The sequence below is a fragment of the Myotis lucifugus genome, unplaced genomic scaffold (genome assembly GCF_000147115.1).
Source record: "Myotis lucifugus unplaced genomic scaffold, Myoluc2.0 scaffold_183, whole genome shotgun sequence".
In the NCBI taxonomy this organism is placed as follows: domain Eukaryota; kingdom Metazoa; phylum Chordata; class Mammalia; order Chiroptera; family Vespertilionidae; genus Myotis; species Myotis lucifugus.
The window spans coordinates 1,678,037-1,703,656 of record NW_005871231.1 but is presented as its reverse complement, the minus strand read 5'-3'; the positions used below and the strand labels follow the sequence as shown (position 1 = coordinate 1,703,656).

At 45.0% G+C, this 25,620-nt stretch overlaps 1 protein-coding gene across 9 annotated transcripts in view; it reads left to right on the top strand.

The window, feature by feature from the left end:
- Nucleotides 1–5,195: 5,195 nt before the first annotated feature.
- The window catches only part of BOD1L1 (biorientation of chromosomes in cell division 1 like 1), a 39,440-nt gene continuing 19,015 nt past the window's right edge, over nucleotides 5,196–25,620 (top strand). For 2 of the 9 annotated variants that reach the window (XR_002831162.1, XR_002831163.1), the window contains exons 1-9: nucleotides 5,197–5,475; nucleotides 10,117–10,307; nucleotides 11,009–11,623; nucleotides 12,403–12,552; nucleotides 14,450–14,616; nucleotides 15,655–15,766; nucleotides 16,519–16,657; nucleotides 17,919–17,991; nucleotides 19,503–25,362. Coding sequence is in view for 5 of the 9 variants with exons in the window: in XM_023760470.1 (XP_023616238.1) it covers nucleotides 10,124–10,307; nucleotides 11,009–11,623; nucleotides 12,403–12,552; nucleotides 14,450–14,616; nucleotides 15,655–15,766; nucleotides 16,519–16,657; nucleotides 17,919–17,991; nucleotides 19,503–25,362 (7,300 nt within the window). In the remaining 4 variants the exon portion in view is untranslated. Of the gene's footprint in view, nucleotides 5,476–10,116; nucleotides 10,308–11,008; nucleotides 11,624–12,402; nucleotides 12,553–14,449; nucleotides 14,617–15,654; nucleotides 15,767–16,518; nucleotides 16,658–16,945; nucleotides 17,113–17,918; nucleotides 17,992–19,502; nucleotides 25,363–25,620 lie in introns of those variants that run through there. The other 7 variants (XM_023760469.1, XM_023760468.1, XR_002831164.1 and 4 more) reach the window with 6 other exon arrangements.

Below are 25,620 nucleotides of genomic sequence, written 5' to 3'. Positions count from 1 at the left end.
TTTGTCCTTTGAGAAGTTAAGTGATACGTGAATCAAATTGTGTGTCGGGTGCATTGCTGGATGGGGGAGCGGGCGGTGTGTGCAAAGGTGCAAAGGTAGAGCTGGACAGCGAAAAGGTGGGTTGGGGAGATGGGAACTTGAGTGTCTACCAGTGACTGTCTGATCTGGGTAACTTAGGACAAGTCACTTCCCCACAGCGAGGAGTTTGGGGGCGGAGGGGAGACCGAGCCATCCGGTGGGAAAGGATGGAGGAGAGGATGGAGGAGGAAGGGCAGGAAAGAAGAGTTCAGGAGAGGGACGAGGAGAGGGGGAAAGTCTGCAAAGCGGTCCCCTGGGCAAGAGGAGTCGGGGGCTGCCCAGGGGGCGGGGCTTAACACCAAATGTCAGAGGGAAAGGGGTGTTAGCGGGGCCTGGTTCTGCAAAGGAAGAACCAGGTAAGCTCACGCGGTTCTGCAAAGGCAGAGCCGAGGACACCGGGAAGGAGCAATCTTGGTGAGAGGAACGGAGTACTGGAAGCCTCAGTTGGGAACAGTTGGAAAGCTGTTGCTTTTTTCCTTTTTTTTTTGGTTTGGGGCAAGACAGAGTATAGAGTGTGGTCTTGTGTTTGAGTTGGGCGGAGGGTGGCTGGTTTTGGCTTAGATCTGGTTGGGTCCATCGGGTGGTTTTGATGGGGTGGGGGTTTTCTCATAGCGTGCTCAGCTGTTCTGAGGAGCCCCGTTTCTCTGGGAGAGGGGTGTTTGCCGTGCCCAGCCGTTACTTCTCCCCTGCAGCTTTGAGGTGAACTGCACAGTTCTGCTGTGTCCCCTGGGAAAACCTTGGTGAAAATCTAGGCACGTCTTTTCTTACAAGGACCCTGGCCCACTGCGTAGACCAGAGTGCAGGGTGCCTTTTCAGGCACTGGACTTTTTCACCACAGAATTCAATCGACTTGGGATGTTTATCTCTGCAGGGAGTATGTCGTTTTCTCGCTTTGTTTTAGGGAATATGCACAGCCACCTTTTTTAAAATAATGCCTGTAACCCCGCCCCCTTTTTTTTAATGGGATATTAGATAAGCATGGCCAGGTAAACGTTACCCGGTTAAAGCCAGTTATTTGTGTCCGAGATTTCAATTTGCAGTTCCCAGAAACCTACAGATCTGTGTTGTTGGGTATGCAAATTTAAAATATACTGCTGGGTACCGTGTATAAGGCTCAGCTTTTTCTTCACTCCATCCCCACTAAATGTTACTGCTCGGTGTCTGTGATATTGCTACAGGTCCTCTCAAAGTGAAGCCTTAATACCTGTCTTGGGGGAAGGAGGGAAGCACAGTTTCTTAGACAAGGTCCTAATGAAAGCTAGGACCTCCTCCCAAGAAAAATGCACATGTACATGTTAAAGCGCTGTTTTTTACCATTCAAGAATGGTTGACAATTGGCAATTTCATGTGGCTCAACCTAATATGTAATTTCCGGGAGTGTTCAGGGACTACTGAATAAGGTCCCAGTTTTGATGTTTGATGCTAGAAAAGAGTGGAACCGAAATGATACCCCTCCCGACAGTCTTGTAGTCTCCCCTGTCTCTCAAAAAGACTAAGTTTGAACATACAAAAGCCAAAGTTTTCTTTGATATGAGTTTAATCTTCCTGTCAATTTGACAAGTGGGCCAAAGCAGAAATAAGATTCCCTATTCATGCAAAGGAGCATCATTTTAATGGGATCCTGAGGTATCTCTCATCTGTAAGGAACACCTTAGAGTTTAGACCACTTAGGGGATGGTGCTTTTGCTAATTGAACCCTGAAAACTGGCTTTGCCAAGCTCTGACCTGTAGTATATAGCATGCAGGGTGTCCGTCACATGCATAGTTAAAGATCAAGACATTTGACACCTGCCAGGTGCTCTCCAAGAGCAACACTACCATCCGGCCCAGTGTGTTCAAAGCAAGATGAGAAGTTCCAAAGTCTGCTGCCACTCCAGGGGACCCTAAAACCCCTCAAACTGTACTGGGGTCATGGATGGTCCAGCCAAGAGAGAGATCTGAGGATGAGACCACATCAGCCCTCTCACCCAAAGAATCGGGACCTTGGGCAGCCCAGGACCAGCCAGCGCTGAGGCTCCTCTGCTGCGGACGCCCAGTCCAGCTCCCTGGAGTAAGCTAGGCGGTCACAAAGCCAGTCTGACCCCTTTGCATTGATTGGCAACTGGAGAATGTGAGGAGGGAAGGTCTGTGTCCATCATTCTGCCCCAGGCAGGGAGCTCTCGTCAAACAAGTAAATATGGCACCTGTCTCCCCAGTAAAGGTAATGAAGGCCAGTTTTTAGATACTTTCTGGGGTGTGAATGACTCCTGGTCACTGTGATTATTGTCTGTTTTTTTCTTAGATTTGAAAGGAGTACCAAAGACAAAAAAATAGAAATGTACTCACCCTACAGATATTTATGGTATACCAGGCACTGTTTTAGATGCCAGAGATATATCAGTGAACAAAACGTCCCTGCTCTTACAGAGCTTACGCCCCGCAGAAAAAAGCAGATGGCATGGGGCCTATGGAAGCAATAAAGCAGGGTGAGGCTGGAAGGACCGATTTGTCTTGAGTTCAGGGGAGATTTCAAATAAGATGCCATTTGAGCCATCACAGAAGGAGCCAGGCAGCTAGCTATGTGGGCTGAGTGTTCCAGGTAGAGGCCATCACAAGTGCAGGGAGCCTCAGGCAGAAACTGTCAGGAGAAAGTGACAGGGGGTGAGTAGGGGCGCCCCTCCCTCCCTTCTCAGCTCTGCTGGCCTGCGGGCCTTTTTAAGAGTTTACCTTTTGCCCTGACTGGTTTGGCTCAGTGGATGGAGCGTCGGCCTGCGGACTGAAGGGTCCCAGATTCGATTCCAGTCAAGGGCATGTACTTTGGTTGTGGGCACATCCCCAGTGGGAGGTGTGCAGGAGGCAGCTGATCGATGTTTCTCTCTCATCGATGTTTCTAACTCTCTATCCCTCTCCCTTCCTCTCTGTAAAAAATCAATAAAATACATTAAAAAAAAAAAGAGTTTGCCTTTTACCTGAGCTGAGAAGCCTTTGGCAGGTGTGCGTAAGGAGGACGGGCTTGCTCTGGCTTCCATCTTAGATGGATTGGCCATGTGTAATGATTAATAGTGTCTCCTTTCACGCTAGGCCATGATCTGGTTTGGACAATAAATTATATGGTTGCCCTAATTTTAAGAGATTTACATTCGCCGCTATATGGAAAATAGACTTTCAGTGGGCAAGGGTAGACGCAGGGAGATGAGTTACTGTAATCCAGACAGGAGACGAAAATGCATCGGCATCGTAGCAGGAAAGATGGTGGGAAGTGGTCAGATCCTGATGTCTTGTGATGCTAGTGCTGACAGAATTTGCTAATGGTTTGGTTTTGCAGCGGAAGAGAAGAGGGGAGTCAAAAATGACTCCAAAGCTTTTGACCAGAGCTCCCTGGAATGGGAAGAAGAGACAGCAAAAAGTTCCCAGAAGAATAATGGAATCCTTATGTCTAGAGTCACCAGGCTAATTTTTACTGACAGGAGAACTGGGAACAAGGAAAATTACCTCTTGTGGTCCAGTTTTTAGTGTGTTATGGGGCAACTAGAGTGTTAAATGCATTGTGATTTTTTTTAGCCTAATATTTCTGAGACTTGGGAATCCTGGAAAGAAGTATGTTTTACAGCTCTGCTGAAAATCATCGAGAGAAAGGATTAGTTTTTTCAGTTCCCATTAATTGTGAATAACTAGAGAGGAACATGAGAAATGATCATGAGACTGTTTCTTGTGGGATTGAAATGGGAATTAGCAGAAGTTGGGAAACTGGAAGGGATACAAGGTCATCACCAAGGGATGAAACCTTCAGCATCCCTGTTGGAGTTGGTGACCCATCTAACAACCACATTTTAATTGCTTATCTGCCAAGCAGTGTAATAAGCTTCCTGAACACAAAGATTAAGAGAGCAGTAGGAGCAGGCTTACCCTTCAGTGGGGAGGTAAGTATCCCCCCTCCCCAAAATACAGTGCAACGCAAGAACTGCCGAGATGATAGACGTATAGAAGGTATAGAAGCCAGGAAGAATGTGGGGACGGGCCTCATGGGGCTACCTTTGGGTGTCGGGATGACTGTACAGATTAGGGTGAGTTCTGAAAGTGAGAAGTTTGCCAAATGGACAAGTAGAGGGAATGGTAGATGAGGCTGTACAGTTTTGTTTAAAACATTTGGAGATACTCAAATCTATCTGCATTAAAGCCACTTAAAAGGAAGACATGAAGAATGTGAGTGATGGGCAACAACTAGGAATGGAGTGTGTGGTCCTGCTTGAGTGGATGAGAACTTACTTCCAAACATCCCTTCCAGGCAGTAGTAGCCTTTTCAGTGGAGATGGCATGGTATGTGTCCTCTCTCCTGCTTCCCTTCCATCAGGGTTGTCAGCCTCAGCAGTGTGGACATTTGGGGCTGGATGGTGCTTTGTTGTGTGGGGGTTCCCCTGCACTGTAGGTTGTTCAGCATCCCTGCCCTCTTCCCACTAGATGTGAGTAGTGGCTCCCTCATTTTTCTCCAGACATTGCCAAATGTTCCCTGGGGAGTAGTCACTCCCCCCCTGAGAGCCACTGCCTAACATCGAATGTAATGCCTAGTTCCCATGGTTGTCCCTCCATAACTTCTCTCGGATCCATGCCTTTCAGCCCATTTCCGCCACCCCTGTGGCATGCTGTTCTAGGTGTATTTAGTGTCTGTTTACTCTTTCACTGTAGGATATTAAATCATCAGAAAGCTCAGCCATCACATATCACTCTGCTCATATGTGCAGGGCTTACCATTCTCTATTCCATAATTACAGACTTCTTCAGGTATCCAAGTCCTTCTAGCCCCTAGCCCCAAACTGTCTCCAACCTCACTTCTCTGCTTTTTTATATTCTCTTTTCCAACCAAATTGGGCTTAATAATTTGGGTTGGGGGCCCCAAGTGTTCCCAACCTCATGTTTTCTCACCCACTTGCTCTTTGCTTTATTGTTGGGGGTGCCTGCAAGACAACCTTCGAATTCCCAGCTGCATCGTGGAACCTTGAAGGTTCTGCCACATTCTCAGTGAAGGCTTACTCCCTCTTTTCCTCTCCCTTTCTTTGCGCCAAATCATCACAGTAACATTTATCGGTGTCCTGTCTCTTGTCTACAAATAAGAAGTATGTTCTTTCTTCTTGGTACTCATCATATCTCCAAACATAAGCTGTAAAACTTTGTTGCCATGTTGATACTCTAAGAAATGTCATCACTGTTAAGATACTCAAATTCTGAGACCATCAATATTGTTATTGTATAACATTGGAGATTTTCAACATTTGTGTCTTTTCTTTTTTCTTTCTAGCCTGCTTATCAGAATCTGAGACAACGTGTTGACAACTTTGTTGCTAACCACTTAGCAACTCATACCTGGAGTCCCCACCTCAATAAGAACCAGCTAAGAAACAATATTAGACAACAAGTGCTCAAGTAAGTCCCAGAATTACAGTTCCAAGGCGGGCTTGAAAATGCCACAGTCTACTTTACCTGAAAGCAGAGACATTCTGCAGAAGTCTGTTTACCTCTGCTAATTTTGTGTAGTTTGGTGCTTTTGTATTGTGATATAGTATGATTTTAAAAGGCTCCAGTCACTTCACATTTCCCCCACAATTTTAATAGTCGGATTTCTCTGCAGCCCTTTGAAAATACTGAAGGAAGGGAATGACAATGTGACTTAGAAAAGTCCTAGATAGAATACTAATAGGTGGTAAATGCTGGCATATTCTGTACCGTTTATTTTCACAACCATTTTCTTGGCCCTATAAAGAGAAGGCTTTATTATTATTTTCAAATGAAGACATTGAAAATCACTGAAATTAAAATACCTTTCCCTGATCTTTGAAGCCATATCTTCTATCTTCTGATACAGTCTGCCCCCTCCCCCCAGCCCATTTTATCTCTTGCATTTTAGTGTGATTTAAACTGCTTTTTAGTGATGCTATTGCAAAAAAAAAAAAAAAAAAAGAACAAGAAAAGTGCATTTAGACCTGTCAGCCATTTTTGGTTGAACATAAGATAAAGAGAATGAGAAGAAATGAAATGTTTAGAGGGACAAAAAAGTCATATTTATTCCCCAGAAAAGCAGATTTGCAATATTATCTTGTTCTTAAATATAAATATTTGCCAAGACAAGAAATATTTGCCTTCTGTCCCTACTTCAGCCCTCGAAAAAGGTGACTAAGTTATCTTCCCGCCTTGACAGATATTTACATTCCAGCACATCATTTAGAATGAAATCTTGCTTGAAAACAGTTAAGCAGATGAGTTTTATACCTGCCCCCTCTGAATTCCCTCCTGCCCCGTGGGAACCTGGCAAGCCTACCTAGTGTGCTCCTCTGCTGATAGTTGTCACCCACAGGAAGCCCCGCACGCACAGCTCACACTGACTCCAAGGCCCACTTAGCCACAGGTAACACTAGAACCAGGAGCCTGACTCCTGTCTCCAGGGAAGAAGGGAAGAGAGAAATTCAACAATAACTTTGTTGTCTGCATTTTAAAAGATGTTTGAGGAACCTGTAAAGAGTCCAAATGAGATCAAAAGATGCCATTAGAGGCTGCATAACAGCACCTGTGGGGAAAAGTGAAAGCCTTTCTTGAAAAAGGTGAGACTGAAGGGGGTCTGTTGGGTTGACAGGCCTGAAAGTTGACTCATTTCCAGACATTTAGGAGAACAGTAACCAAGAAAGTAGGGGGTTCCTGAGGGGGGCAAGCTTCCCCAGTGTCCCTCGCACTGAAACAGTGCCTTGCTGAATACTGAGTGCTTTCACTCAACAATCTGCATAGCCGCTTCCCTTCCGCAAACGACTACATTTCTTTAAAAGCACATTCACTTTCTTTGTCTTCAGAGTGAGACTAAATGGAAGGCCAGTTTCCTGGAATTGCATTTACTTCCTAGCATACCAAACCTGTAAAGTAGGGAAGCAGCCGCTTATTTTGTTCTTACGGGAACTAAACTCAGTCTTGCCCATGTAAGACCAGGCACTTAACCATTCTAGCTGTACCACTGCGAGACGATGTTTCCACAGAATTGGTGTTTGGTGAGGGGTGCGGGGCACATCAGGAAGAGGTTCTGTACTGAGGTTAGTATAGGAATGCTCTGCTGGTGGGTGACAAGGGGAAGCAGCTGTCTCTTGGATAAGTTAGTACTTTCTAGCTGTTTTATTTATTTGTAATAAACTTCTCTTATTTAAATTCTATTAGTAAAGTTATGTTACTGATAACATTTTAAAGCTTCCTAAAAGAGACTATTTAGTTGTGTCTAGCTAATGGTATAGGATGTTACTGGCCACCATTAATACAATTTCAAACAATTTTTCATCCTTACAGTTCCAGAAACAGTTGACTGTTATGTGGAACCATCTACAGTTGTCATTTTTGTAGAACAGCAGTCTACTATCAAAAATTTGGGATGGTTCAGTTTAATAGCTAATCTGCAGACTCACTACAGGGAAAACTTATTTTATCTATGTATTCATTTGTACAACAGAATCTAAAAATGCTGGATAGCTCTGAAATAATTATCTTAACTGAACAGGATTTAAAAGGAAGACAAGGAAATAGCTTTAATCAGGACAGTGCCAGCTGCTAGCATTTCGCTTTGTCCTTGAACCTAGAGTGTGGTTTCCCTATAGTGAGGTAGCTGTCTATGGCCATGCCTCTAGAGCAGTGGTTCTCAACCTTCTGGCCCTTTAAATACAGTTCCTCATGTTGTGACCCAACCATAAAATTATTTTCGTTGCTACTTCATAACTGTAATGTTGCTACTGTTAGGAATGTAAATATCTGATATGCAGGATGGTCTTAGGCAACCCCTGTGAAAGGGTCATTCGACCGCCAAAGGGGTCGCGACCCACAGGTTGAGAACCGCTGCTCTAGAGTGAGCCCACTGGGAAGGGTGGGGTCATAAGCGCTGGCCTACAGATTTATTCACGGTCAGAGCTGACCACTGTGAGAGTGGACTAAAGTGGACAGCAGACCAGAAAATAGGCAAACAGACTGAAGCAGTAATTTGGGATGGGTGGTTTTTATTTTTTATTGTATGCCTTTATACTTGTGCCTTAAATCAAAACATCTTTATGATTGCTTGTCCTTGTGTTTTTCCCCACCTGCTACATTTTAAAGTCACCTCTAAGATGCATTGCAGGATTTTCAGTTTTTTATCTTAGAACTTGAAAAAGCAGGTTACCTACTTTGTGCAGGGTTGACTCATTTTTCTCTACGGCCCACATAACATAGCATTATAGTATTACAAGGCTGCAAGGTGCCTCAGGAAATGAAAATCAAATTCATCTTCCACTCCAGACAGGGCTGTACTCAAATCGGCATTTGAGTGGTAAGGAGAGACCCCCTCATTCTGCAGAGAGAGCCTGAGGTCTAGCAGCCGGAAAGGACCAGCACCCGTGCTCTTCTGACACTATCCAGGGAACTCCTCAGGCTCTTTTATTTTGGTTAAATATGTTTTTATTGATTTTAGAGAAGTAGGGAGAGGGAGAGAGAGATGGAAACATCAGTGTTGAGAAAGAATCATTGATCAGCTGCACTCCCCCTACTGAGGATCGAGCCCGCAATCCAGGCATGTGCCCTGACCAGTGACCTCCTGGTGCATGGGTCAACGCTCAACCAATGAGCGTTGAGCTCAAGCTCTTTTTTAGGAAGAAACAAGGTTTAAGTATGTTTCTCAAAATAAATTCACATCCTCTTATTTTGCTCACACACCCTTATGATTTTCTGCACATTTGGAACTTAGTTGCCCTGTTTGCTCTTCTGTCTCTTGTCAGTGATATTTCTTTAAGCTCTTTCTTCTCAACTCAAATGTCTTCTCCATTGTGAAGCATTCCCCAGTTATCTCGCTATATCTAATAAATCCGTGTTCCACTCTTTCCCTACAGTAGATGGTGTGTCCTGGTGCTTGTCGCCTTGTATTTTAATTGTTTATGTCTGTCTCCTCACGAGAAAAAGGACCAGGTCTGGCTTGCAGCAGCCCAGTGGCCAGCAGGGTGCCTGTTAGTGTAGAAGACACTCATTCTTATTGAATGAATAAATCACCCAGATTTTTATAGCAAGAAGATAATAAAAAGAAAGAAAAAATCTTGTTTCATTTTTGTTCTAAAGGTATTTTTTTGTAAGTTTGATGGAATTACACTTTGTGTATTTTCTTCCATTTTCCTGGAGACTCTAATAATTATAAAAGTCTTACATTTTTCTGCTTAAAAATAAAAGTGCAGAGTCCATTGATTTATTTTATATCCAGAACTGAGCTTTAGTGATTATTCCTCTAGGGGCAGGGTTGGAGTAAATAAGCATCATCTGTAAGCCTGGGCTCTAGATAGTGTGCTGTGTCTAATTTTGTTTTAGTTTTGTTTGGTTTGCTTCAGTGGTTCTAGTGACAGTGGTGAAGAGTTTAGAAATTTTTGTGAGATGGTATATCCAGATGCCATTGCTATCCTGTGGAACTTGTCATTGCCTGTTCTTTCTCTACCTAGATGAACATATTGGGAAAATTTAAGGTTGGAGAGAGACTCTTTTACCTAAAAGTAATTAATGCAATTATTATATATACTTATATATATAGTAGAAGCCCGTTGCACGAAATTCATGCACTGGGGGAGGGGTGGAAGTTCCTGAGCCCAGCCTGCGCCCTTTTGCAGTCCAGGACCTCTCGGGGGATGTCCGCCTGCCAGCTTAGGGGATTGGGCCTAAGCTGGCGGTCAGACATCGCTCTCGCAGTCCAGGACCCCTTGCTCCTTACCGTCCACCTGCTCGCTGCTCCTTACCACTTTGCTCACTGCTCCTTAGTGTTACCTCGGAGGTGGGAAAGGCTCCCGCCACTGCCACTAAGCTCGCCAGCCATGAGCCTGGCTTCTGGCTGAGCGCGGCTCCCCCTGTGGGAGCACACTGACCACCAGGGGACAGTTCCTGCGTTGAGCATCTGCCCCCTGGTGGTCAGTGCGCATCACAGCGACCGTTCATTCTGCCATTCTGTCAATTTGCATATTAGGGTTTTATTATATAAGATAATAATGAAATATTATATATATTTTTAACCTTTCTGTAAATTATCCTGTGTTTCAGATCAGGAATGTTGGAGTCTGGCATCGACCGAATTATTTCTCAAGTTGTGGATCCAAAGATCAACCACACATTCAGACCTCAGGTAGAGAAAGCTGTGCATGAGTTTCTGGCCACACTAAATCACAAGGAGGAAGCCGGGGGCAGCGTGACCCCCGAGGAGGAGAAGCCGGACTCTGCCATCAGCACGCAAGGTGCATCCCTTTTCCTCTTGAACTGAGTGTCAGTTTATGAGTATTTGGGTTTTTATTTTTATTTTATGTATTTATTTTTTAGATATATTTTTATTGATTTTAGAGAGGAAGGGAGAGAGATAGAAACATCAATGATGAGAGAGAACCATTGATCAGCTACATCCTGCACGACCCCCACTGGGGATCAAGCCCACAACCCGGGCATGTGCCCTGGACCTGAATCGAACCCTTTTAGTCCACAGGCTGACGCTGTACCCACTGAGCTAAACCGGCGACGGCTGGATATTTGGGTTTTTAAACCATTTGTCTACTTGGCACAATAGTGAAATTGTGTTACTTCAAATACCACCCAAAGTCCTTAACTGGCATAACGTTTTTTGCCTTATAACAAAATAATAGGCATTTTAGTGATGTATGCGGGGTATATGTATATTTCAACAGGGAATAATTAAAATAATTAGAGAAGATACTGTTATTCTGGAGCTAGGCTGTTCTCAGGTTTGCATGGTGCCTTTCTGAGATACTGTAGTGGAGAGGCAGAGTGTGCCTCATACCGGCACTGGTGCCTGAAAGGCTATGGGCATATGAATGGTCTGCACAGCATGTGCATCAGACTAAGGTGACCGTGGCATGTAGCATTGATTCAGCCAGGGGGTTGACTTTCTGTATAAATTTATCCTATAACTTGTCTTTCCCTCAAGGTGTCCCTGCTCCTGGGCCCAGTGCCAATGTGGCCAATGATGCCATGTCCATCTTGGAAACCATCACTTCTCTTAACCAAGAAGCTACTGCTGCCAGGGCCTCCACAGAAACATCAAACCCTAAGACTAGCGAGCGGGTATCCAAAAGGCTCCCGTCCCAGCCAAGCACTGACACCAGTACTGAGAAGGAGAGAATTGCAGAGGACATGGCTGATAAAGACAAGTCCGTGCCAGACTCCGCGGGCGAAGGACAGGAAACGGCCCCGAGGTCTGAAGAATGTAGTGATCTTCCTTGTCCAGCTGAAGAAATTAAAAATCACACAAAAGAGAGTAATAGTTCAGTTCTGCTAAACAAAGATGTTCAACAGGAAAGCAGTGACCAAAAAAATAAGTCAACAGAGAAAGGTGAAAAGAAACCAGACAGCAATGAAAAAGGAGAAAGAAAGAAAGAAAAGAAGGAAAAGACTGAAAAGAAATTTGATCACTCAAAAAGGAGTAAAGATACACAAAAAGTCAAAGATGAAAAACAAGCAAAGGATAAAGAAGCAGAGTGCACAAAAGTTCCTTCAGAAAAGAACAGTAATAAAGCTAAAGCCATGGAAGGGACAAAAGAAGGTACAAACTTACAAAAATATACAACAGTGTAAAGAGCAGTGTCCACCAGGAGATACCAAATTTGCCTTCAAATTTTAATAAATTTGATTTTTTTTTATTTTATTTTTTTTTAGAGAGAGAGAAAGGGAGAATCACTGATCAGCTGCCTCCTGTACACCCCGTACTGGGGATTGAGCTCGCAACCCAGGCATGTGCTCTGACCGGGAATCAAACCAGCGACCTCTCAGTCAGGGGACAGTGCTCAACCATTAAGCCACACTGGCTAGGACAATAAATTTGATTCTTATATTTCAAAGCCTGGGAACATATCCCCTTTGCTAAAAAATGGACGATAACATTTGTGTATTTATTTTATATACTAGTGTTCGAATTGACAAAGTAAATGAGCAGAGAGGCTCTAAACCTTATAATTTAACTCATAATTTATTACCATACATTATTCAAGCAACTTAATTTATAGTTGTATATCCTGATCTTTAAAATATCACATAGTAAATGTGTTAATTACTTAAAGTTTGCTTTTGTTTCTATCACATCATAAATTAATACTTTCATTATTTTTTCTGGATAATAGTTTGCCTTTGTATTTTCTGGAAACAGCTCTATCTTGTTTGATATTGGTTATGAGAGATTTTTATTTCTAAAGTTGAAGTTCTTTGAAATGTATCTAAAGAAGGAAATCTTAAGTGTAATTTGGGAATTGGGTGCCGAGTATGTTCCTGTAACGCAGTGATTTACCTCCTGTGGGTTTTTTGTTTTGTTTCCTTGTCTTCTTGAAGATTGCTCTGCAGTAGATTCTGACGTGGATGGACTGACGGACATTACAGTTAGCTCTGTCCATACCAGTGACCTCTCATCTTTTGAAGAAGACACTGAAGAGGAGGTTGTAATGTCTGATAGCATGGAAGAAGGAGAGATTACGTCAGATGGTAAAGCATTTTACTTAATAATGCCTCTGTGAAGCTTCCGCCGAGCGTTTTGTGTGTATTCACATGGCTATATCGTGAAAGACAGTGTGGTAGAGTGGCCAGAGCATGGGGCTTTGTAGTTGGAAGATTGGTTTCTGAGTCCCAGCTCCGAGGTTTTCTGTCTGAGCAAGCTTGGTAAGTTCCTAAACCTCAACAAGTCTTGGTTCCCCACTTCTTATCTCCATTCCCTGGGATGATTATACAAGTTAGATGAGATCATGTGTATGAAGATGTGTGTGTACCAGGTGTATGTGTACGACATTTGGGGAGTACTGTCCACAAGATTCCCATCACTTCTGATACCAGTTGCAAGTTTGGGGTTTCCAAGATCACCCTTAGGTTTGGTAATTTGCTGAAAGGACTCGGTACTCCGTGAAATCTATGAAACTGTTGGTTACAGGTTATTATAGTAAGGAACACCGATTAACATCAGCCAAGGGAAGAGGACATAGGCCAGAGTCCAGGAAAGTTCCAAACAGGGCGCTTTCACTTCCTGTGGAGTCGTGGACAGCATTACCTTCCCAACACTGATGTCTGACAGCGCACACGGGTTATTGCCAACCAGGGAAGCCCACCCGAGTCTTGATGTCCAATGTTTTTGTGGGGCTCCATCAAAGAATCACAGTTACCTCCCAGGTGTCTGGTCTAAGTCTGCCGCCCCTCTGGACATCCAGCTGATGCTCCATGATCCAAAGCCCCCACCCTAAGTCATACTCTTAGATGGTTTGGCTTGACACCAGACCCCCAGGCGACCAAAACACTCCTTTCGGGCCTGGTGTTCCAGAGGCTTAGAGATGACCTCCCAGAAGCCAGGGGCAAAGCCTGGACCTCCCTTTACTATGCAGTTGGTTTTTCAGTAACCCTTATTAAGTACTTACTGTATTCCTGGCCCAGGGCTAAGTTATTACTCTGTTCTGTGTAATAACGTCTGTAGTCCTCACAACCACCCTTGGAAGGAGGTCCAGGTGAAGAAGTGGAGTCACTGAGGGAGATGTCTCGTCCAGGGTCACGTAGCTCATGAGCACCAGTGCCTGTCTCAGACCTGCATCTGCTTCTAACCAACTCCATGTGCTGCTCTTTCCCACGCGATTTAATTCTCTCTATGATTTCTTTAAAAATCAAAAACATTGAATATTATTTGCAACCGCCTGTAGATAGCATGTAAATTTGATGCTGGCTTTGGGATGGAATATCTAGAGGAAAAAGGAGACGCTTTCAGTGCTGCAGATCTATTTTTTAATTCTAGATGCTTTGTTGGGTCTTTTCAAGTTTTTTCCTGGACAGAGCTAGATTTTATATATATGGGATCCAGAAGGAAAAAAAAGAGAGCTATTTTGAGAGTTCCCAGTGGTAGGAAAGGAAAACCTTGTTCCCAGGTTTCCTTCTTGCTGTGTCCCCGGGAAGCTGATCTGCCTCCTGAAGTGGAGGGGTGTTCGTGTCTGCTTGGTGGGGGGCCAGTTACTGGTTGTTGCGTCCTCTGTAAGGGAGACACAGGTAGGCAAGGCGCAGCTTCGAGTGCCTCTGTCCAGTTGGACAGTGGTGAAGCATTCGTGTCAAGGCTACTGACAAATAAGGCTTCACTGTTTTTTAAGAAAACATGAATAACTATAAACTTTACTTTTCTTTACCGCCCTCCTTTATCTTTCTTATGATCGTTAAGAAATAAATGAAGATATGGATTCCAGCCTTTATAAATGTCTAAACTTCTGAAATATCTCATACTGATATTTCCTCTGTTGGATCTGCAAATACACTTGAACTACATGGATACTGCTTTTGCTGCTTGATGTTGATCAAGAATAATGTTGATTTTATTACTAATTCACAGGGCCATTCCTTTCTGTTGACTTTCTTTCAGATGAAGAGAAGAACAAACAGAATAAAACAAAACCTCAAACCTGTGATCCCAGTGAAGGAAAAGCTAAAAGTGTACGGCAGGCTTATGTTCACAAGCCATACCTTTACTCGAAGTATTACAGTGATTCCGATGACGAGCTCACGGTAGAACAGCGGCGACAGTCGATTGTGAGTCTTGTTTGATCTGTTGTTATTTTCACATTAAATCAGGTTGACAAATGACTTGTCTGGGTGCAGAGTAGTGAGCATACGAATCGGCAGCATACAGGTTCTGCCTTCAGGCACCTTGCTATTTCACTGGTCAGAATGGACACAAACACGTAACAGGTGTTCGTGTCATTGTGATTAAGAGTGAAAACCTGGTAGCAACCCGGAGGTTTCACGGTGTGGAAATGTTTGATTCAAGTGTGAATCGAGCTTGTGGTGTAGTCATGAGCGTAATATTAAGAGGGAAGTACAGTCCACGTGTTTTCTGGGTGTGAAAATACTTCTAATTATAAGATGTGTCATTGACAGCAGCTTTTTAGGAAAAAAACTACTACTTTATCATACATGTTCATCAGTTTTAAGATGACTTGAAATTTCAGAAACATTAAACTATGAGGTTGTGCATCTTACAATGAGGAAATATATTATGTAGAAAAATGATTTGAAGGATGTACACTAAATGCTACTAGTGGCTTAACTCTTGAAAAGTTTGTTTGATCAGGAGTTAACAAACTTTGAGACAGTGAATTCTGACCGGAAAGGGGCAGTAGGAGTAACACAGTGACTGGATTCTCTCAGGCTTTAAAATTCAATGGCAGAAAGTTCCACCTCCAAAACCTGCATCCTCAGAGTATAACCAACAAGTCATATTTGCTGTAGGACTAGCCTGTCACTGGACTCTGCATTTTAATGAATAATCCAAAAATTACAGAGACCTGCTATGTCCCCCTGATGCTCAGAGATATTTTCACCGCTATCCTTTCCATTGAGGCAACCAGTTTATTAAACCACCATTGCTCAAAATGATACCTTTCCCATTCTTTAAACTAATGGTATTCACATCTGTCTGTTATTCTGGTAGCTTCCAAATTGTGTAGTGCATGTGCACTTTTGCAGAGCCCATTCATTTGTAAGAACATTTGAAGGAAAAACATTGTTTTTTCAGTGTTTTGCTTTTGCCTGATAATCAGAATAATTGTGAGTATGTTGTGGTTTCAGGCTAAAGAAAAAGAAGAGAGGCTTTTAAGAAGGCAGATTAATAGAGAAAAACTTGAAGAGAAACGAAAACAGAAAGCAGAAAAGACAAAATCTTCAAAAGCTAAGAGTCAAGGTATAGGAGATGTTAACTTTAATATTTTAAACTATCTTACATACTCTTTTAGATCCTAGAAATTTATAGTACTTATGAGATATGATTATAAAACAAAATTATCTACATTTTATCTCAGTAAAGCTGTTATAGTTTCAGTTGTGGAAGAGATCCTTATTTTTTAAACTGATGTGTTTAGTCAAGTTTTTAAAGTTATATTGCTGTTTCTAAATTAAACATTCTATCAGGTACCAGCTTATATCACTCACATGTTAGCAATTTATTTCCCAATGGCTGTGGAATGAATTATCACTGGAAAATAGTTTGTTAACAAGTGAGTAATCAAGCTGTGCTGGTGATATTAGCAGAATTAATCTATGCTTCATGTCAACACAAATGTCAAACATTTGTCTGCAGTATTTTATTCAACAAAATTGAACTTCCTCTTCTCACTGACTCTGTATTTGTATATTACACATATAGGAGGTTGGGCAAAGGTGGGTTTACAGCTATGAGTACCTGAAACACAGTTTATTCTTATATTACTATTCATTGTTGTATTGTTGTTGTTATTAATACTCTTGCCCATCCCTGTGTAAGCACTTGAAATAAAAGACAAGTCATCTCCATCTAAAATATTATTTGTATTCCAGCACAACTTGATTTTAAAGCCATTTTGCATTTTCACACTGATTATAAAATTTTAATGAAAAATAATTATTACACTGTTTAGAACTGTTGTGAAATCCCTTATAAATTCCTTTCTTTCCTAGGCAAAAGTAGTGTGGATTTAGAAGAATCATCAGCAAAGAGTTTGGAACCTAAAGCTCCCAGAATTAAAGAAGTCCTTAAAGAACGGAAAGTTTTAGAGAAAAAAGTAGCCTTAAGCATAAAAAGAAAAAAAGATTCAAGGTACATATTTTACCTGGCCACGGTCCCATTGTAACATTCTCTCGGCATACTTTCAGAAGCAAGGCATTGAAAGTGACAGTGAAGAGCCAGACTTGAGTGTGTATGTTGCTGCATGCTTGTTAAAGACCTGGGAGTTTTGTTTTTAGTATCCTAATTCAGTGTGCTAATATCTATAATATTTCCAAGTGTTCACCTCAATAATCTCTGGGGGTGGAGGGGGCCCAGATCTTTTTGATAATCTGATAGAAGCTTTGGACTTTCTCCCCAGAAAAATACATGTGAGTAAACAAACAGTTGTCCCTAGAGTTTCAGAGGGCTTATGGACGCTCTCAATGGACTCAGGAAGTGTCTCCCTTTTGAACATTCAGGAACCACTTACACTGATGGCCTTCATTTTCCCGTCTTTCCAGCGACCCGCTTCACCAGTATTCCATGCTTCTCCCCATAAACCAGAGGTCTGACCCAAATTCTTTTGTAATACTGCATTATCATAGTTAATTCTGTAAGAATTAGAAAGCTGAAGAGGCAGAGTGGCTCCAGCGTCATGTGAGCCATGGGCTACAATTTGCTGTGCCATTAAGATGCAATCATGTGAATTTTTTACAACTTCAAGACACCTAAGTCAGTAATTTGCAAAAATCTGTGAGAGAGTTAGCTCTCAATTTGCTAATACCTCATTCCTATTGACCTGTACAAATAAGACTACCCTGTTTACTAAAAAAATAGTAAGACTTTCAATATGTAATTATAGATCATAACATATTCAGTTTCAAGCAGCAATTCAGGAATTTCTGTGTCCATTATATTTTCCTGTGTAAGTGTTCCAAGAGTGTTCCACATCACATTTGGATTGTGTTCTCTGTTGACTGAGAATTGCATTTCTTAAAAAAGTCTTTATTTTTTTTAAATATATTTTTATTGATTTCAGAGAGGAAGGGAGAGGGGAAGAGAGAGAGATAGGAACATCAATGATGAGAGAGAACCATTGATCAGCTGCCTCCTGCATGACCCCTACTGGTGATTGAGCCCCCAACCCGGGCACGTACCCTTGACCTGAATTGAACCCAGGACCTTTCAGTCCGCAGGCCCACACTCTGAGCCAAACCGGCTAGGGCAAGAATAGCATTTCAATTGAAACATAACAAGTCTCCATTTATGGATCAAGTGTTTATACAAAAGGGAAGCTAAGCACTTTTTTTTTAACCTTCCTGAAAATTTCTTACATTTCAAAGTTTTATTTTGACTTTTTACCCCTACATAGGAATGTTGAAGAGAATTCTAAAAAGAAACAGCAAGCAGAAGAAGATTCCAAAGAAACACTCAAAACAAGTGAGGTGTGTCTTGATTAATAAGCCCATTTTCAATGCTCTTTTGTTAGATACTTCCATCCTTTGAAGTAACACTTAGAAATACAATTGATCTTTTCCAAGTTAAATAAAAAATCCCTCACATCCTATTATGGTCTGAATCCCCATTATGGTCTGAATTCCTCATTTTGGCAAGTTGATTCATGTGATCTTATATCTAGATAGTAGCTACTTTTCTACTCCTTCCTCCCCCACCCACCCCATTTCTTATATTGGCAATAACAAAATTGCCAGTTACAGTAACGTAGAAGGGGAATGAATAAAATCCCTCCCCCATAACAAAGCACCTGTTTCATTCTCTTTTGTTTCTCATCCATATATGCACATAATTTTGCAGTGTGGATGTATTCTTGCATAATGTTTTTACCATTCACTCTTATTTTATCTTACCTTATAAGCTTCCTAAGTATTATATTTACTGGTAGCATAGTGTATATTGAACGGATAGACCATAATGTAAACATTTCCTTATAGTCGAGCACTTAGATGTTTCTGAGATTTAATCATTTTAAATTGTAAAAATATGGGCAATGAATACATTTCTTCCCCTGTTTGGATTATTTTCTTGGGATAAACTTTTGCTTTTATTGGTTTTAAATCCTTACTTATAATTCTATAGATGAATTATCTTAACACTTCCCAGGGGAAAAACTAATAATTTAGTGATTACTTATTCACAGCCAGTAAATATTCTTGATTTCTTTATTTATAAATTTGAGGCATATTTAAGTATATTCAGATATTTTAATGTCACTTTAAAAAATATTTAATTTTATTTTGTGATAAATTTCTTTGGAAAATGATCCCAAAATTTTATTCACAATTTGTTAGAACTTAAGGTAAAATTAGGTTGATAAAATCCCTTTTAGTTTTTTCTTTGAGGTATTTAATTTTTAAAGTATTTTTTAAGATCTTGCTATATCCTGGTCCCTTTGTTAGTAGAAGTACGTTAATCTTTGTGTTAAAATGTAAGGAGATGCCATGGTAAGCTGACCCAGAGGCACAGAGATCTTCCTGAGAACTTCAGCCCATCGTTTAAATAAGAAAAACTTCTGGTGTCTAAACTAAAATGTTGGAAACTTTTATTTTAGTATAAAGTTTTTTAATTGGCTACAAATGCTTTTGGACTGAAAAGAACATTGGATTGTATTGAGAGTTAAAGAAGGCCTACATGCATGGACAGCTCTGGAGAAGCAGCTAGTCTCTGTGAAGGTGCCTGCGGTGTAGGGGGAAAGTACTAGATTTTAGACTGAGATCCTCCGAACGCGTTGCCCAGGTATGAGCTTACTGAGCCATGCTGAGTTCCAGTTTCCTCATGCAAAAACAAAATTAATAATCCCAACCACAGGCTGCTTGCACAGACTAAGTAGGGTATAAAATATGTGACCACTCAGCATATGAAATGCACCCAGGTGTTAAATTTGATATAAAAAATGGACTGTAGTATTTCTTATATTTGAACCTTTATTTTCTTACAGCATTGTGAAAAGGAAAAGGTGTCTTCTTCCAAGGATTTGAAGCATGTTCATACAAAAAGTGAAGCAAGTAAACCTACCCGGAGACTCTCAGAGTGTTTGCATTCAGCTGATGAAAGCAAAAATGAGTCCAGAGTGGAAAAAGAACACAAAAGGCGGACCTCTGCTCCTGTGGTGGTGGAAGGGGGACAGGAGGAGACGGACGCGCGCGATGGGAAAAAGCAAGCAGAGCGCTCAGAAATGGTCACAGAAGAACCCCCGAAACAGAAAGGCACCCTGAAAAGTGAAAAGCATGTTAGGAAGGAGGATTCTGAAACACAGCATGTGAAGAACCTCCCTAAGAAAGAGACAAAGTCCTTCAAAGAGAAGCCTGAGAAAGAGAAAACTCTCTCTGAAGACAAGTTGTCTGTGAAGCATAAACATAAAGGGGAGAGTGCGCATAAAGCAGGCGATGAGACCGAGCCCCACCCCCCTGAGAAAGGGGTCAAAGGGGAGGACAGTGTTCAAAAGCAAAGCCAACAACCTAAGCTTTCTGCGGATGATAAAGCTGAACGGAAGAACAAACATAGGAATGAAAGGAAATTGTCAATTTTAGGCAAAGATGGAAAGCCAGTTTCTGAATATATTATAAAAACAGATGAGAATGTGCGTAAAGAAAACAGCAAAAAGGAGAAACACCTGTTGACGGAGAAAACTAAGGCAGAGCACAAATCGAGAAGATCGGGTGATTCTAAAATTCAGAAAGATTCTCTGAGTTCCAAGCCACATGGAACCCCATTACAGAGAAGAAGTGAAAGTTGCTCAGAGGATAAGGGTGACATGGACTCGACTCATTTAGATAGCAGTTCAAAACCTGAAGAGGCTGTTCCCAAGGAGAAGCGAAGAACCAAGAGCTTGTTAGATGAAAGACCTGCGCTCAAGTCAAAATCAAAAAGTCAAGGCAAGCCGTTAAAAGTCAGTGACATAGAATCACAAGAAGGTGTCACAAGACAGACAACCACTTCGAAACCAGATAAGGAGAGGAACACAGAAGACAGTGACCCAGACAGACAGCGGAAGTCTAAAGCCGAGGACAGATCCGAGGAGGCCGGTGCTGACCCTGCAGCTGAGGGTGCGGCATCCTTGGCCCACGGTGCACAGAAGGACTCCGGTCACCGAGCAAAGCCGCTGCTGGCAAAGGACAAACACAAGGGGGAGAGGGAGTCAGGCTCCTCCAGACTGGAGAGGAGGTTATCAGATGGGCACAAGAGCAGAAGCACAAAGCACAGTAGTAAGGACGTGAGGAAGAAGGAAGAAAGCAAATCCGATGACAAGGATGGGAAAGAAGTTGACAGTAATCATGAAAAGGCCAGAGGGAATAGCTCAGTCATGGAAAAGAAACTGAGTAGAAGGGTGTGTGAAAATCGAAGAGGCAGCTCATCCCAAGAAATGACCAAAGGAGAAGAGAAATTGGCAGCCAATGCTGCAGGCACTCCCGGTAGTTCCTCCCTTCAGCGACCAAAAAGAGGAGGCGATGCCACACTGATCCCCGGGCAAGAGCCAATGGAGACCGACATGGAGCCTGCTGTCGGAAACGCACTGGAAGTATCGAAAACCCCGGAGAGCAGCAGCAGCGGTTCTCAGCAAGACACCGGCCTTGAAAATGTGATGAAACCAAAAGCCACAGCCACGGTCCTAAAGGATGAGTTAAGAACTTCCACAGGAGATGCAAAAGCTGCTCCTGCCTGTAAACCTGAACGTGGAACAGTGGCTGCTAGTAATTCTGAAAAGCACACAAACCATAAAACTGCCGGGACCAAGAAAGCACACGTCCAAAGTGCTATGTCCAAGCTGAGTCCCGGGGAGAGGGATCCCCCTCAGCCAGGAACCCATGAAACCAGTGTGGACTCAGAGGCTGGTCACAGAATGGTGCCTCGTGTCCTGGCAGAAAATGGCCGGGCACAAAAGACTGTGAAGCACCCAAGACCCACTGAGGAGCGTGTTGCTCAAGGAGGTGCTGTTCATGAACATTCCACAAATTTGGACCCATCGCTGTCCTTAAGTCCTGTGATTGCTGTGCCTCAGAAACAACCCCATGGTGCAGATGTTCCTGTAGGCGACAGAAGACCTGTTTCAGACGGTGGCTCGGGCAGCACCTGCCTGGGGGACCACTCGGGTCTCCCGCAGCAGAGCTTGTTGGTGAGAGAATCGGAAGTCCTGAGGTCAAGTCACAGCAAAGAAGGTGGAGCACTTTCCACACCAGATATGCCAGCAAAAGCGAGCCTAGATAGCAAAAGACACATTCCAGAAGGTTCCCAGGCCACCACACTGCATGGTAAACAAGGGAAAGTAAACATACCTCTTGGTAGCAAGTTAACAGACATGATTGTGGGACATGAGAATGTTAGCAAAGAAGGCGGCTTGATGGATGAGTCCAGGAGAGAAAGCGCCTTGAGTGCAGAGCCCACCTCAAAGCAGATGGTTAGAACTGCAGCAGAAAGTGGCAGAAAGGATGGGCTCGCTGTTGTCCCTGGTGTGAGCATGAGCACCGGAAAAGATGCTCAAACCGGTGAACTTAAGCACAGTAGAGGCCCAAGTGAAGTAGAACACCTAACAGTTGTTGCAAGAAGGAAGGAAAACAGTGAGGTAGACACTAGTGCAGGAGGTAGCACTGCTTCCTCCATTTCACACCAAAGGAATAGGAAAGCTGAGGATGGGGCGAAGCCTTCTCTCGCCACCAGCACTGAAGGGAAGGACAAAGGCATGACCTTGAATCCTATAAACACCAGGGCTGCCACAACCACTTCAGAAGCAGTCGAGGGGGAGGTGGCGCTGCCTTGCACGAGCATCGAGGCAGACAATGGCCTCACAAGGGGCTCCAGAACCAATGCCCTGCACACCAGGGCCCACGCCAGCCCAGCCACCGTGTTCGCCGCAGCAGAAGAAGGTGGGGCTGTGGTGACGGAGGGCTTCTCAGAGAGCGAGACCTTCCTCACCAGCACCAAGGAGGGAGAGAGTGGGGAGTGTGCTCTGGCCAGATCTGGAGAGCCAGCCGCAGACCCAGCAGCTGCCCAGGCAGCCACAGTCAATGACAGTGTCAACAGTGCTATGACAGAAGAGAAGGATGATGCTGTGACCAGCGCGGGCTCTGAAGGGAAATGCGAAGGTTCTTCCAGTCGAGACTCAGAAAGAGTCAGGGGGACTGTGACTTTCACTGGGGAAGGCGAGAGCGACGGGGCCGTAACCAGTGCTGGGACAGAACTGCGGGAGAGATCCTTGAGCAGTGGAGAGAGAACTGTGACGAGAGTGGGCCCCAAAAAGGAACCCGAGGGAACTGTGACATGTACAGGAGCAGAAAGGGGAAGCGAAGGCATGGCGGCGTGCGCGGTCACTGGAGCAGGGCCCCAGGAGGAGCGCCTGGTGACGGGTGCAGCAGAGGTCCTGGCCAACAATGACACGCCACCAGGAGCCAGTGCCCCCCAAGAGGGAGGGGGGTCTGTGAATGACGGGGCAGAGGGAGAGAGCGCCGTCACCAGCACAGGGATCACGGAAGACACAGAGGGGCCAGCCAGCTGCACAGGCTCGGAGGAGGGCAGTGAAGGCTTTGCTCTAAGCTGTGAATCAGAAGAGAATGGACAGAGTGCGACGGGCAGCACCGCAGCCAAAGAAGCCACCAACGTGCCATTGGTCGCTGCCGGTCCTGGTGACGACGAAGACATTGTCACCAGCACGGGTGCCAAAGAGGAGGATGAGGAAGGGGAGGGTGTGGTGACTAGCACTGGAAGAGGCAACGAGATTGGACATGCCTCCGCCTGCACGGGGATAGAGGAGAGTGAAGGGGTGCCCGTGTGTGAGAGTGCAGAGGAAGGGGATGCTCAGATTGGGACTGCAGTGGGGCATGCGGCGGCTGAGGCCGGGGCCACCGTCAGCGCCCATGAAAGTAACGTCGACAGCATGAGTGCCGCAGACAAGGAGATGAAAGACACAGAAATCTGCTCCAGTGCAAAGGGGATCGTGGAAAGTAGCGTGACCAGTGTGGCTTCGGCAAAGGCTGGGGCGGCACTGGGGCCTGAAGGGTGTGAGGGGCCCATGACAAGTGCAGCTTCAGGTCAGAGCGACAGTCCGCTGGCCAGAAAAGACCACGTCGAAGAGACCGCTATTTCCACTGGCCTGGTGGGGGGCAGTCACGAGAGACTGGTATCTGCTGCAGGCCCAGAACGGGAAGTTCATCACACATCGCCCAGGGAGAAAGAAGATGAAGGTGCCATCACCTCTGTGGAGAGTGAGGAGTGCATTGGCCGCGTGGCTGCCACTGCCAGTGACAACATCACCAACCAGAGTCGAGGCATGGGCCTGGTGATTTCCACCAGCACGATGAGTGATTGCACCGCGCAGCTGAGCGCCAGGATGGACGGGGAGGGTCATCCCAGTTCTCTGAGGGCTGAAGAAGGTGCGGAAGGCACCGGGGTCAGCACGGAGGAGTTCGAGGCCCCCATGCCCAGTGCGGCTTCGGGAGAGGAGAGCCCCCTCGCTGTTGTGGGAGAGGAGGAGAAGGACGAGTGCGCCATGATTTCCACCAGCCTCGGGGAAGAGTGCGAAGTGCCTGTCTCCAGCGCAAGCACCATCCTGGGTGCTGGCAGCCAGCAGCCGGTCACAGCGGTTGGAGGAAGAGCCACCGGCCCCATGCTGGCCAGCACCGACGACTTCGAGGTGCCCATGCCCAGTGCACCCACGAAGGCCGAGAGCCCTCTCGCCTCCACCAGCAAGGAGGAGAAGGACGAGTGTGCCCTCATCTCCACCAGCGTGGCCGAGGGCTGCGAGGCCTGCATTGCCAGGGTCGCTGCAGAGAGTGGAGGTGAGCAGCCTGGCCCGGCCATGGAGGAGAAGGATGGGAGCGCGGTCATCTCCACCAGCTCAGTGGAGGACTGTGAGGGCCCGGTGTCCAGTGCCATCCCTCGGGAGCAAGTCCGCCCCTCGGCCACACCAGCTGAGGAGGTAAGCGACACCACTGCGATTTCCACAAGTACCTCCGAAGGCCGGGAAGCGGTCATGAGGGGTGCTGGGCTGCGGGATGAAGACCGGCCTGCCACCGCAGGGGCGGAGGATGTGAGTGAGGCCGCCCTCATCTCCACCAGCACAGCTGAATGCACGCTGATCCTCGCTGGCCTGGTCGGACATGGGGAGACTCCGCTGACTGCAGGCCACCCAGAAGGGACAGGGGGCCAGTCTGCTGCAAAGGTGAGCAAGTGTGAGGCCCCCATGCCCAGCCTCATTGCTGAGAACAACTGTCAGTGCCCCGGGCCACTCCCAGGAGGAAAAGCAGTGAGCCCTGAGGAGAGGTGGGATGGGGTGCCAGTCAGCGCACTTTCTGCAGGGGAAGGCCAGTCGGGAGAGAAGAGGATACCTTTGAGCCCCGAGGCAGAGACGGCAGGGGACAGCAGTACAGCCAGCCCTTCGGCAAGGAGGGACTTGGAGAGGAGTGCTGACGAGCCTGTGAGCCTGAGACCAGAGCAAACACCTGGGCAGACGGCGGAGGGCTCCATCAGTGCCCACTCTGTGACAGCAGGGAAAGCCGGTGCTGAAATGGCTGAGGGCGAGCCACAGGGCAGAGACACTGCAGTGGAGCAGCCGTCTCTTCCTCCTGCCCAGCAGGACCCCACCACCGCACGTATTCATGGCCAAGGACCCGATGCCACTCCTGCCCACTCCGTCCTTCCGGATGTCTGCAGTGCGGCTCTGACAGCAGCCGCATGTGAGCAGGACTTGCCCATCGAGAGTATTCAGGCACCAGCTGAGAAAACAGGAGATGGCGTGGTGAAGCCATCCCAGAAGGAAGGAGCCCTCACGGTCACTGTTTCTCCTGAAGAGAATTTGGGTGACAAAGGTGAGAATCTCTCTAATGGCAAATTTTAGCATTTTACACAGATGATTGTATGTTGAGCCCATTTACAGCAACCTTCCAAAACATGGTTTTGGTTCCAGAATGTCACAAAATAATTTATCAAACTCAGTTATCAAGCCTCTCCAAGAGGAACTTGTGTTCAAAAGCTCAAAGCCTCAGACTCATTTCTCATGGGCACACAGGGCAGAGGCAGGAGGCTGAGGGACTGGAAGCTGCAGGTTACTGAACCGCCCTGACCTT